Here is a 12,408-nt window from a genome sequence, read left to right as displayed (position 1 = left end):
GAAGCTTCTCAAATATCATCTATCATAATCATCAATCTATTATACGTTCTGCTGCTGGACACTAGGTCGCATGTAAGGAAACGGCCGTGAGTTGCTCAATAGGTTTCCCAAGAGTTGTGCATTATCTTCATCACGATGTTTTCCTTTACCGCTACCAACGGCTACTGAAACTCCACGACGACGAAGCGCAAATCTTGTTAATCTATGGGGTAAAGATTCAACTGTAAAATTTTGTGCGCACGGATAATGCCAAAAAGAAAAATTTAAGAAAAGATGGCTGCGCTTCTGTAGGCAATCGACGTTCCGTATTTCTATGGAGTTCCCATTATTTTATGTATAATTCAGGTAATTCTGTACACTACGTTTCCTAATATTAGATGAAATATGTATTTAGTGTGTTAATGTGGCATGTTTATATATCAGTTAATTATTTGTCGAACAGCGGGTGGAGTAGAACAACTGGACGCTCTACTAGCGCGTGCTGACTCCGTGCATTCCAACTCCAGTAACGGGTCGAGGAAGAGCTCCGCTAGTCCAGACCGATCTGGTAAGACTTTTAATTTACCTATTAATTTGATTAATTACTTTTCGAATTTGCGATAAATTTACTGTACCAATATCGATAAGTCTAAGAAGAGCGAAAAGAACGAGAATCGACACTGACAAAACGGACATTATGGTCGATAGAACTAACAAGATTGGATTAAAACTTGAAATGATGGTGCCAATGTCGACTTTTAATTTCAATGATCGCATATCGCCATAAATGAAATAACGGGATTTCGAATTTAATGTTTTTAGATAACTGACAATATTAATAAAATAAAAATAATAATGCTAATAATGAATAGCGACATCTCTCGCCAGGACCGGTAGCTGTAAAGGTACTAACTGGGTGATAAATCTTTCATAGATTTCTCATAGATGGCGCTACGACTAAAAATTCGTTGAAAAACCAAATACAAAGACACGACACAAGCACATAGACAAATTCGTGAGGTCCGTTGGTTCGTTCCGTGGCTTAGTTGATATAGCGTCTGGCACGGTATGCAAGGAGACGTCGGTTCGACTCCGACTGAATCGAAGGAATTTTTTCTGAGTGTTCGATCTTTGTATTAATAATTATAACAAACTAGTGGAGTAATTTCACAAAAATGAATTGAATATCAATTCAATAAAAATTTAATTAATAATAAAGCTGTACGAAATAAAAGTAACATTATGTCTTTTTAATATCAGATGAGTCGCGTATTCATATATTTTTTTGTGAAAATACTTAATTATTTTGTTATTGTATTATTATTGGTGGTACAAAGATCGAACAAAGACAAAGAAAATTATTTCGGTCCTACCGGACTCGAACCAGAGACAACACCAACCTCATTTTTTTTGCCTCATCCCTCAGGCAGTGCAGTTCCATTGCAGCACCGTCTACAAAGGGTGATTTGTGATAGGTTATTCTAATCGGAATTTTATTTGTATGCGCAGAGGAGCGCAACAGCGAAGATACCCGGAGCGTGAAAAGCGGGTCTCCTCTGCAATCCTTCTCCGCTATGCTGGACAGGCTAACGCCGGACAAGGACAATATGGATGAGGTACCTCACTAGTTTTTTATGAATTAAAGCTGCGATGGCGGGTACGAAAAACAAAATATTTGCTATGTAAAATACCGTTTTGTATTTAATTAATTTCCATATATTTCACGATTGTTTCCAGCGTTTATGATGAGTGTTGTAAGTCACCGATATGTAGGTTTCTCTTTACCGTTAAACCAGTTTTTTTTTGAGATTGTAGTGTAATCGTTTATTGCATAGTCACATGTTAATAATATTAAAATTACAGTACATGTGACACCCTGTAAGGGTGTTTGCAAAGAGAGTGGCGCTATTCACATTTTAAAAATAAGATAAAAATTATTACACAGTACTATTTCCTAATTGATACCACGCATACAAAATGGTGTCTAGATTGTTTAGTTGTTAGAGATAGTTTTTATTTATAAAATAGATCCCTTTGCTTTTCATTACTATTTCCCTACAACTCCATTCGATGTTACCCGCTCTAGGATAATAATAACTATAGTCATTCATTTAGCGAATAAACCAACTATTCGACGTTTTTATAACATAAATTTTATGTATTATTATTATTATATATTTTAATATATGTGGGGATCAGGAGACTTCAATTATGACCAAAAATTGTGAAAAGAAACCTTTTATTTGTTAAACGTGTTTTACATAAAAAAATTAAGAAACTTAAACCTTTTTACAATTAGCTTAGCACACGTCCTTCTTCATCCGTCTTCTCGTTCCAAGTACACATCTTCACTCATTTTTGATTTAAACATTCACTCAAACCGTCTCACTCGTTAGCCCATTCGGATAGTGCTTATGTACATATATCATCTTACCTCCCACTACGTTCGGATATCCATTCGTGCCAAGCCCGCATATATTTTCGTAATATGTAACTGCCTGCTGACGGTGCTTCTGCCGCAGGGCAAGGAGACGGGCTCGTACATCCAGAGCGAGCTGGAGGCGCTGGAGCGCGAGCAGAAGGCCATCGACGAGCGCGCCGCGGCGCTGGAGAAGCAGCTGCGCCGCGTCATGGAGCAGGCCGACAACACGCAGGTGGGGACTCGCCTCCACTGTCCGAATGTGATTGCAGTACTCTTCTCTCCAAGCTCGTCCTGTCTAGGCGGGCACTGCTTAGAGAATCCGACCGCTGGTAACACTGATACGTACCGACGGTACGCATCAACGGTTCTCTGAAAAAAAACAAAAAAAACACGATTTTAGTATGCACGCCAGTGCCAACAAGTGCTAAAAGAATTGACCGAAAAACGATTGGTTGATCTAAAAACGATCAAAAACACAAAACTCGACACGCAATCAAAATCACAAAAAATACAGTCTTCCTTACCGCCTCCAAATCACATCTTTTGCTTTCAGAGTAATAAATGGCGATATGTTCTGCTCGTCTGTGTGTCTACACCTCGTGATCCGGTACCTATCCCCTCTTGTCCCTTCCTATCCCTTTTGTCCTTTATGTATTTTATTGTTCGCCATTTTGTTAAACAATAATGTAGGACGACAAAAGGCCGTTTATCATAAGAACAGTTCTAAGTGTCAAGTTTGATGCGCTTTTAATCGTACTACAAACTTTTTCTAAAAAGGTGGAGTATTTGATTTAGATTCTCCATTTTTTTAGGATTTTTATGAAACTATTTTTTTATTTTATCGTTTTAAAAGTGTGCACTTTTAAAACGATAAAATAAAAAATAGTTTGATCCACTCCATAATTGGTTATAAAATTTCAAGTGCCGTTGTTTAATTCAAGCATTTTTATATTAAACGCACTCGTGTTATTATATCTTCAGTAAATTCGAAGTGGCCGAACGGCCAGGTTATAATATTGTCGTCCCTTTCTAACATATGGAAATGTTACACAGGAGGAAGACAGACTGATGTCTCAATGGTTCAACTTAGTCAACAAGAAGAACGCACTTATACGGCGGCAAATGCAACTTAATATACTGTAAGTACTGAATATCCATTTTAAAAGAAGTATTCCGTTTCCGATAGAGACTTAAATTGCTGCCTCACCTAATGTTTACCGACAGTTTTGTATACTTTAAAGTTCGTATATTTATTCTAGCTCTGAATAGCTTCAAATTATAGTATTCAGGTTTGAATTTTTCCTTTTTATCTCGTTTTAAAATAATATTTTGCTCACGTATAATTCGGGAGGTACGTGCGAGATACGTCTAGAGGTCCTCGTTAGTGTTGGGGGTCATGGAAAAATTGCCATTTAAAAAAAATCATATTCTTCAGAAAATAGGTATTTTCTGGATATTTTTCTAGAAATGAAAAAAAAAAGAACACAATTACAATAATAAGCATAGCAAAAAAAGTGAGAGTGCTAATCTTGCAAAAAAGCATGCATTCAAAAAAGTTATTAAATAAAAAGCACGAAACAAGAAAAATAAACCAGTTCTGTAAGTGGTACACCGCATTGTATTCAAAGGAGATCCGCCAAAATGACCCCAGGCCCGGCGCCAAAATAATGTAACTCAGTTTTTAGAGTAAAAATAGCAATAATATTATATGGTTTCGGTATTGCTAAATTCACATGCTAACATAGTTTTTTTGCCTGTTGAATTTTCATAGGCGCTTTATGAAAAATTCTATTTATTACAGAAGCGTCGTCCTTTTTAGTTCATTAACATTGTAATAAATAATTATGGCATATAAGCATGTATATCAATCATATTATTATTATTAAATGAAACTCAACTCACTACAGAAGAGGCCAACAAATCACGACTAATAACCATGTGTCGTTGGGTTGTAGAAACTGTGAATGGCAAGTTTAAAAATAGCTTTAAAATCTTCCGCAACAGAATGTTTAACAATACCTTGACGAAAACATTCACAGATTTCAAAATAGCAGCGGCTTTGATAAACTGCTTTCAGGAGCCTTACGAAGACAGTAGATTTACTGATGATTTTATTGCATCAATAAACCGCAACATACATAAAACAAATCTGTTGGCCGCGTATGTTTTAGAAAACAACTTGAACAGGCAAAGAGCATCATTTACTAGATTGGACGCAAACAATCCAGAAGTATCAGATTTTCCGAAGCTGACGTACGAAGATCTGATAAAATTCGCTATAGGCACATATCACCTCAAAATAGCACGTTCGTACTGCAGCGAACACACGAAGAGAACTGGCGTATATGAAATCGAGGTTTACAGACACTCAGAACAAATAGATATAATAAATGATCGAGTTATAAGGTCACAGTCGCATACAAACAACGTACTGATTCGCTGCAGAATTAATTCACGTCATGTCAGATCAAAAACTTATTATACCTATTTGTTATTTAATACTGCGGTTTTTGGAATCGAGGCAGTGAAAGAACATTACTGTTCCTGTTATCACGGGAACAGAACACTGGGAAGTTGCGCCCATGTAATAAGCGTCATGTACTATTTGGGTTGGGCTAGACACAATGAACGTGATTTAGACCACCCAGCTCTAGGCTTAGATTTTGTATTAGTTGATTTAGAAAACTAAGTCCATCAAACATATATTCTGTCGAGAAAATGAAAATATATATTATTTTATAACCATACTAAGTGTTTTATTTTACACATAGTTTCGAACATCTAATTTATTTTTTCATAGTTCACAGTACAGTACATACATGCTTATATGCCATAATGACTAATTACAAGATTAATGAACTAAAAATGACGACGTTTCTCTAAAAAAATATAATTTTACAAAGAGCCCCTATTAAAATTCAACGGGCAAAAAGACAATGTTAGCATGTGAATTTAGCAATACCGAAACTATATAATATTTTTGCTATTTTTACTCTAAAAATTGAGTTACATTATTTTGGCGCCGGGCCTGGGGTAATTTTGTATGGGATTTGGCGGATCTCCTTTAAATTTCAGTTAATTTCAAATATTTTCCAATAAGATTGTTTCCAATTTCCTTTCAAAAGTGTGCTTTGATCCAACAAACGGATCCAGTCCATAAAATTTTCGATTGAGACATGATTGATGACGCATGATTCGCGTTAGAACACAATTCATGCCATAATTTGTAGAATGAATAGGAACAGAAAATAGTGATGTATGCCTGGTCCTGCGCTTCGGTGTGGAGAGTGAGATCTTAGATAGGAGTTCAGGGCAATCGAGCCGCCCTCGTAACATGACTGGTAAAAAGAAGATCCATGTCCATCACCATACGCCTTTCTTCCAGAGTTAGCAGTCCATAATGTCTGCAGTTTTCGACATATGACCGACTAGTTCTACAAAATTTATACTGGATGTATATTTGAAAGTGAGACATATTCATACATGTAATAGTAAATCCTGTTACAACATAACATAGACTAAAATAAAATTAGGATGTGGGATAGAACAAAAAATAAATCAACAAATGTATTTTAAAGTGTACATAGGAATAAACCGATTCGCTTGATTTCGAGTGCAATGGGAATACTACCAAGCGAGGGTCGAGTGAGACAGCAACAATAACAATTATTTCACATCTCCCTTCCTACTTTTTCGCGGGCTTGGGACCGACAAAGCACCTCATTTCTCTAGAAAATAAAAGCTAAGTTACTCACCTACTCATTTATGTTATGCTGGAAAAAGCTGTTATCAAAATGATTACTTTTTTAGCTTATGTTAATTATGTTTTACTTGAACTATCATCGAAATGGTTTACGTACTAAAAAGATAAGTTTATAATTTAGTAACTAGTTAACATTTAATAAGAATTGAGGTTTTTGGCGTAGTTAAAAATGTGAAATCAAGTTATTTACAATGATTGATTTTTTAGTTATTTACAGTTGATTTACACTTACTTGGTACGGAGCAAGTGTTCAAAATGTCCACCGTTTTCCACAATGTATAGTCTAACACGGCATAGTAAATTTTGTTTTAAATTGTTCAGCACAAACACATTTTGTCTCACAGTATAAAATGCTGAAATAATCCTCTCACGCAACACTTCGACACTGTTTACCTCCTCCGCGTAAACTCCAATTTGGGAATATTTCTCTGAACATTTCAATAGCTTGCCTCGCACCATCACCATTTATTGCGTAACTGCGTGACACTATCTCAGTCAATTCGACGTTAGAATAAATAGAAGTACAAATAATTTATGTGTCTTCGTTAGACCAAGGTTGCGCGTGCACTGTCTCTGCAAACAGCAATTTCGCGTATGCGCCCGCGCCCCCACCCCCGACCTGTGCTTTGTTTTTCGCTGCCGTGCGAGAGAACAAAGCCATGCCGCCGCCCGCTGCTGCGTCGGAGCAATAATAGTGATGTGCATAGATTTTGATGACTAATGTTGTTCACAAGTAGTAGTCGATAAAAAAAAGTAAAAAAAAATTTTTATAAAGGTTAAGTTCCTTAGTTTATTATTTCTTTGGGTTCAGAATCAGGAATATAACGCACTCTATAAGTATGTCTCACTTTCAAATATACAGTCTGTAGTTTAAGTACGATAACATTTTTTTCTGAATGCGCTCAATGCGTTTCACGTGTACAGCGTAGGATGGTGACCAAATCGGACAGGCATATTCCAATAAACACCTCACGTAAGCGAAATATACAACTTTGTAACTAGTCAAGTTCCTGAAGGGTTGACATGTGCGCATCATAAACCCTAAATTACGGTACGCCCTGCCAGTAATCGCATCCACATACTGAAGATTTGGATAGGAGATTTCGCCTTAATAGAACCAAACGTTGAGGAAAAATTGTAATCTAAGATTTGGCAGAATGGCTAGACAGACGCCTTAGCCTGTCTCGGAGGACGAAAAATGTTATTACTGCTTTTGAAGTTACTGAACGAAAACGATGGAGCCAACAGAAAGGTTTTTTTCGCTGTTGTGATTTAATTTTAAATCTTATTTTTCTTTAGGTGGCTTTTAGGTATTTTATAATACACGCTAAATAAAAGTCAAAAAGATAGTTGTAAAGTATATTTTTAAAATTGTTGGGAATTTTTCTGGAAAAACGCCCGCTGTGTGAATGGTTCTGAAAATGAGCCGGCCGTTTCCAGCGAGCAGGAGGAGGACCTGAGCCGGCGCTGCGAGCTGCTGGCGCGCGAGCTGCGCCTGTCGCTGGGCGTGGACGAGTGGCGCAAGACGCCGCAGCAGAAGCGCCGCGAGCGCCTGCTGCTGCAGGTGGGTAAAATCCTGCCTTGAGCCTTGCCTGCGGGCAAGAGCAAAGACGGGACTGACCGGCGCTCTGTTGCAGGAGCTGCTCTCGGCCGTCAACGAGCGGGACCGGCTGGTGCAGGAGATGGACGAGCAGGAGAGAGCGTATGTACAGGCGTTTCTTTCAAAACCCGTAAAAGTCTCGCGGCTCAAGTGGAGATAGTCTGCTGCCGACGCCGCGAACGTCCGACAGATGGTCGAAGAAGAGTGTTCCACATTTATAGATACGTGTCCTAGACGTAGCTACGAGGAACGACGTACAGTTGTTAAAACTACCAAATATTAATTAATTACTTTTTCCAATTCCGGATTTCCGCAAATGGTTTTACTACATCAAAGAACAAACTACTGACATAGGAAGTCGAAGATAGATTTTTAAGGTAACTAATGGTGACATGTAAAAAAAAATGCAGTAGATAACTGACAGCCCTGTTGCCGTTCCTGATATGCCGAGCGCGTGCGGTATCTAAAGCTAGGGAGGGGCGGAGAGTAACCGTTCTCGTTACTTTTTTATTCTCTGTTTTTAGAAATACTTTAAAAAACCTAACTTCGGCTTCCTAGGTCAGTAGTTTTGGCTTACAATGCAATGAAACCAATTCCGGAAATCCGGAATTCGAAAAAATAATTAATCAATATTTGGTGATTTCAACAACTCTATGTCGCTCCTTGTAGCTTTATCTATATATGTGGAACACCTTTTTCCAACCATTGATCATAACTAACGTAACCGACATTTCGTAAGTTATTAACATATCTGGAACCAGCGAAAAAAGATCTACAATCCCCTATAACCGGTTTTTTATATCTTATCTAGTTACAGGGTTGTTAATAAAAAAACATTTGGGTAAAAGATACTGACATCTCGAAACTTACCAAAATGCGAATGCGTTAGTTATGACAAGGAAGACAGATATGTTTCGAAGAGCTTTTAACTTAACAGGTAGACCCATTATATTTTCCTTTGCCTTTAAAACAAAGCAATCTTCTATTATGTACCATGTAAATAATTCGAAACCGATCAAATGATTTTAGTTAAATCGATAACGCCATGTTTAAAGGCTGACAATTTGAATTTGGACTCTGCCGTCGGCAGCCCAATATAAGAACGGTTGGTTCTCAATTGAGATATTGACAATACGAGTCCCTGTAGCGACACATACGTATGACTTTAGTTTCAAAATTCATATTTGCCTAAATTTAAGCTCTCGTTAACGGCAAGGGAAAACATGGCTATGGAAAAAACCTGCGCGTAGAAAACGGTTTACAAACGTTGGAAAACAAACTATAACCAATAACACAAGAGGACTGATAATCTCCATACTGCAGATGATAACTTTGAAAAAGGCAAAAATTCCGTCGTGATATCCAGATCGCGCTGATCAATAACTTGGAAATAGTTTATATTATGTAAATGATCGTGGATGTCAATTAATTTCTCTTTAATATGGAATATAACTAGAATAGAAACTGGATGGCAGATGCCTCCAAAGGGAAGCACTACTCGCTTGACTCAAGAGTTTATCTCTCGCAAGCCATGGTTCAGCAAGATGAAATTTAACAAAAAACTACCTCCATTATTTGTAGACTACGACTTGGTCACGTGACAACTCTTGCCCACCTGTTCAAACTCAAAATTGTTTCTGACCCTGCATGCTCATTTTGGGCCCATGGGGATCTAAATCATATCTTCTTCTCCTGCCCCTCAATTGACCACGATACTTTCATTTCCGAACTCCTGGCAATCAGTGTCCCATTCCCCACATCCATAACAAGTTTATATATTTATGCAAGAAAAATGTTTACAATATTCTGGCCTTATTTATTGAAAATAATAATATCAAGCTTTAATACGTATGCCGATGTTATAACAACTACCCATCTTCCCAATCCTTTTTCATCCAAGTTCCGTACCTCTTCCATAATCTGTAATTCAGCTTTCAAAACCCTTTCATTGGCTAAATGCGAAGGTAAGGCCATTAATATTAAAAAAAAGTCAGTTTTTGTCTTGTGACGTTCAAATATTGACCATCATATAAAATTATCGTGTCAATAGATGGCATTGTACGTTACAAACTAATTTATAAATTAACGCTTCCTAATACGGATAGATTGCGCTAATCCTAGTCAATATGGATTGCTGGCACTAATAAGCATCATCTAGTTATTGGTTAGTTATCACTAGAAATTAGAGTGGCTTTGATAAATTGCAGCTTGTCAATGTAAAACAAATTAGTTACAAAAGTAGATATTTGGTACTCATCGCGACATCTGGTGTACGAGTAAGTACTAAATACCCGTCTACGCTGTCTTGTATCGCAATTGGCGATCCTCTTGACTTTTTCGTCCATGCTATAATATAAACCCTTTCTTTACAGGCGCTCGTGACCGTTATTACGTATTATGGACTAATGATGATAAAAGAATTGCTTTCTTGTAGCGACAACATAAACATTGATGTCAAAAGTGCAATGACTCCAGAACCCAAAACAGCCTTTTTATGATAAAATAAACTTGTTCACAGGATAGCAGATGACGCGGAGATAGAACATAATCTATCACAAGTAGAAATACAAAGGAAAAACAACTGTATACTTCAGTGAATAAAATTTAAAATACGCCGTGATGGTCATAATTGCTTGTATAGGTAAGGGCGATACATTTTATTGTATTGATGTTTTTTTTTCATTAAGAGCCGGAATTTAAATTTTTTTAGTGATTCCGGCCGCAGTCGTAATTATAACAGACTTTATTCGTGTACTGTATTTTGACAAGTAATTGATTGATTCTTACATTAAATAGTTGACCTTAAACAAGGAAATATCAGCTGAAACTACAAGACACGTTGTTGTTTATTTGTTTTTAGTTGCAAGCAAAATGTATACAGTAGATCTAAAAATATAATTTAAAAAAATGCACTTAAAACTGGGAACCATAACGAGCCTTGTCTGAAATACTCTACACTACAACTTTCAAATTTTAATAGTATGTTGTCGATACCTAGGCTACATGTTGTTGGTTTCGTAGAAACGAAATCCGGTATTCTCTGTTTGAAAGTTTTGTCAGTTGTCTATCATACAACGCCTGTTAGAATATAGTATACACTAATAAAATTTAACTCTATATATCGAAGTCATTTTAATCTGTCTTAGATAGTATGTATCTAGTGCGATAACATAATTAAAAAAAAAATAATTGAAATCCGAATGTGTGAATTATATGCACAAAGCACTCGCTATACTTGTCAATCTTATTATTTTCATCATAGAATTGAAAATTGACAAAATTAGGTAGCAGGTAGTAGTGAATGCTGTAAAAATGAAATGTAAAGAAATTGTTTGGATAATGACCAGTCCATTAGATTTACGAATGGTGATGTACGAAAAATAATTAAAAAAAGTGTGCTTACACAAGTACAGACGGTGGCATATTGAGTATTTTGTTCAAAATCATATTTCCCCTCTTCGGCACTGGTTTTTTCCTATGGCCCACCAAGCAGCATAAATGCTGGTTGGGTAAATTACTGAACCATTATCATCTTCTCTATCGTGTGTCCATTTTAGCACGAATTGACGGTATATATGACGTATAATTTTGTAAGTATCATAAGTAAACACAGATATACTACCGTGTCAAACCAACACCGTAATATCAAAAGTAGCATTTTAAGGAAAGGCTTCAACAAGGATTTTTCTAGGTTTTGTTCTTTTTCAAGTAAATAACAAAAAAAATTGCACGTAACTTACTTAGTACGTTATATATTATTATTATTATTATTTTATGATACTAAATGACGTGACGGACAAGTCGTGCCCCAGATGGTAAGCGACACGTCTGTTACAGTGCCACTCAGAGCTTTAAATCGCAAAAATCTGAGGTATCGTGGCAGTACTTCTTTGGACGAACTCTTTGACAAGGAGCTCTACTGCTACTACAACGAGCTCTACTGCTATAATAAGGGATTGCCGGTCGAGTATGACTATACACTCGAAACTATTAAAAGTACGAGTCAGGCATTCCATTCCCGCCGAGGTATATATAGTACTTTTCTCAAACGATTCGATGAAATAATAAATTCCATTTTCACACGGAGCTACTCGTATACTGCTACTAAAACTTATCGTTCTATCTACCCAATATTATTGTATTTTGCAAAATAAGCTATAAATGCAAAAGTAATAAATTTGTTTTGCATTGATAGCCGCCAAGCTTCTTGTTGTAAGGAAATTACAAAACACCGTACAGGGATTCATAGTGTTTTGACATGGTAGTGTAGTGAATCACATACAATACACATTGAACAGAAAAGTCGGAAACCTCAATATTTCCGAACGCTATTCTCGTAAATACATTACACATTAATACAATAACTATGGAATTGCAGTAGTACTACACTACACCTTTAATTCATTCTTACTTAAGGACGACATGATGCAAGTACTTATTTTGTGCTACTGTATGCCAACCATCGTTATTACGGTGGTAAAGCGTCACTTAATATGTCGACGACTGTACTTTAATATAAAAACGGCCTTACATGTTGTGAAACATATAATACTCAAGTGTTTCCTATATTTAAATATAATTATTTGGCGTATTTCTTAATTAATATTTTAGCTTCATTATCCTTTATTATTTCTTTTAATTATT

General features: G+C 36.5%; 1 protein-coding gene across 5 annotated transcripts in view; it reads left to right on the top strand.

Annotated features, from left to right (window-relative positions):
* LOC113228782 (EH domain-binding protein 1) overlaps positions 1-10,656 on the top strand; it is a 38,548-nt gene extending 27,892 nt beyond the window's left edge. For 3 of the 5 annotated variants that reach the window (XM_026462161.1, XM_026462162.1, XM_026462159.1), the window contains 7 exons: positions 443-547; positions 1,489-1,595; positions 2,502-2,633; positions 3,455-3,540; positions 7,605-7,728; positions 7,802-7,866; positions 10,283-10,654. In XM_026462161.1, coding sequence (XP_026317946.1) covers positions 443-547; positions 1,489-1,595; positions 2,502-2,633; positions 3,455-3,540; positions 7,605-7,728; positions 7,802-7,866; positions 10,283-10,361 — 698 coding nt within the window. In that variant the 3' untranslated portion in view covers positions 10,362-10,654. Of the gene's footprint in view, positions 1-442; positions 548-1,488; positions 1,596-2,501; positions 2,634-3,454; positions 3,541-7,604; positions 7,729-7,801; positions 7,867-10,282 lie in introns of all 5 variants that reach the window. The other 2 variants (XM_026462160.1, XM_026462164.1) reach the window with 2 other exon arrangements.
* The last annotated feature ends 1,752 nt before the right edge of the window (positions 10,657-12,408 follow it).

The sequence above is a fragment of the Hyposmocoma kahamanoa genome, unplaced genomic scaffold (genome assembly GCF_003589595.1).
Source record: "Hyposmocoma kahamanoa isolate Upper Pololo Valley unplaced genomic scaffold, ASM358959v1 240, whole genome shotgun sequence".
Classification (NCBI taxonomy): Eukaryota; Metazoa; Arthropoda; class Insecta; order Lepidoptera; family Cosmopterigidae; genus Hyposmocoma; species Hyposmocoma kahamanoa.
Note: the sequence above shows the minus strand (reverse complement) of the source record. Positions and strands in the feature narration are given on the sequence as shown.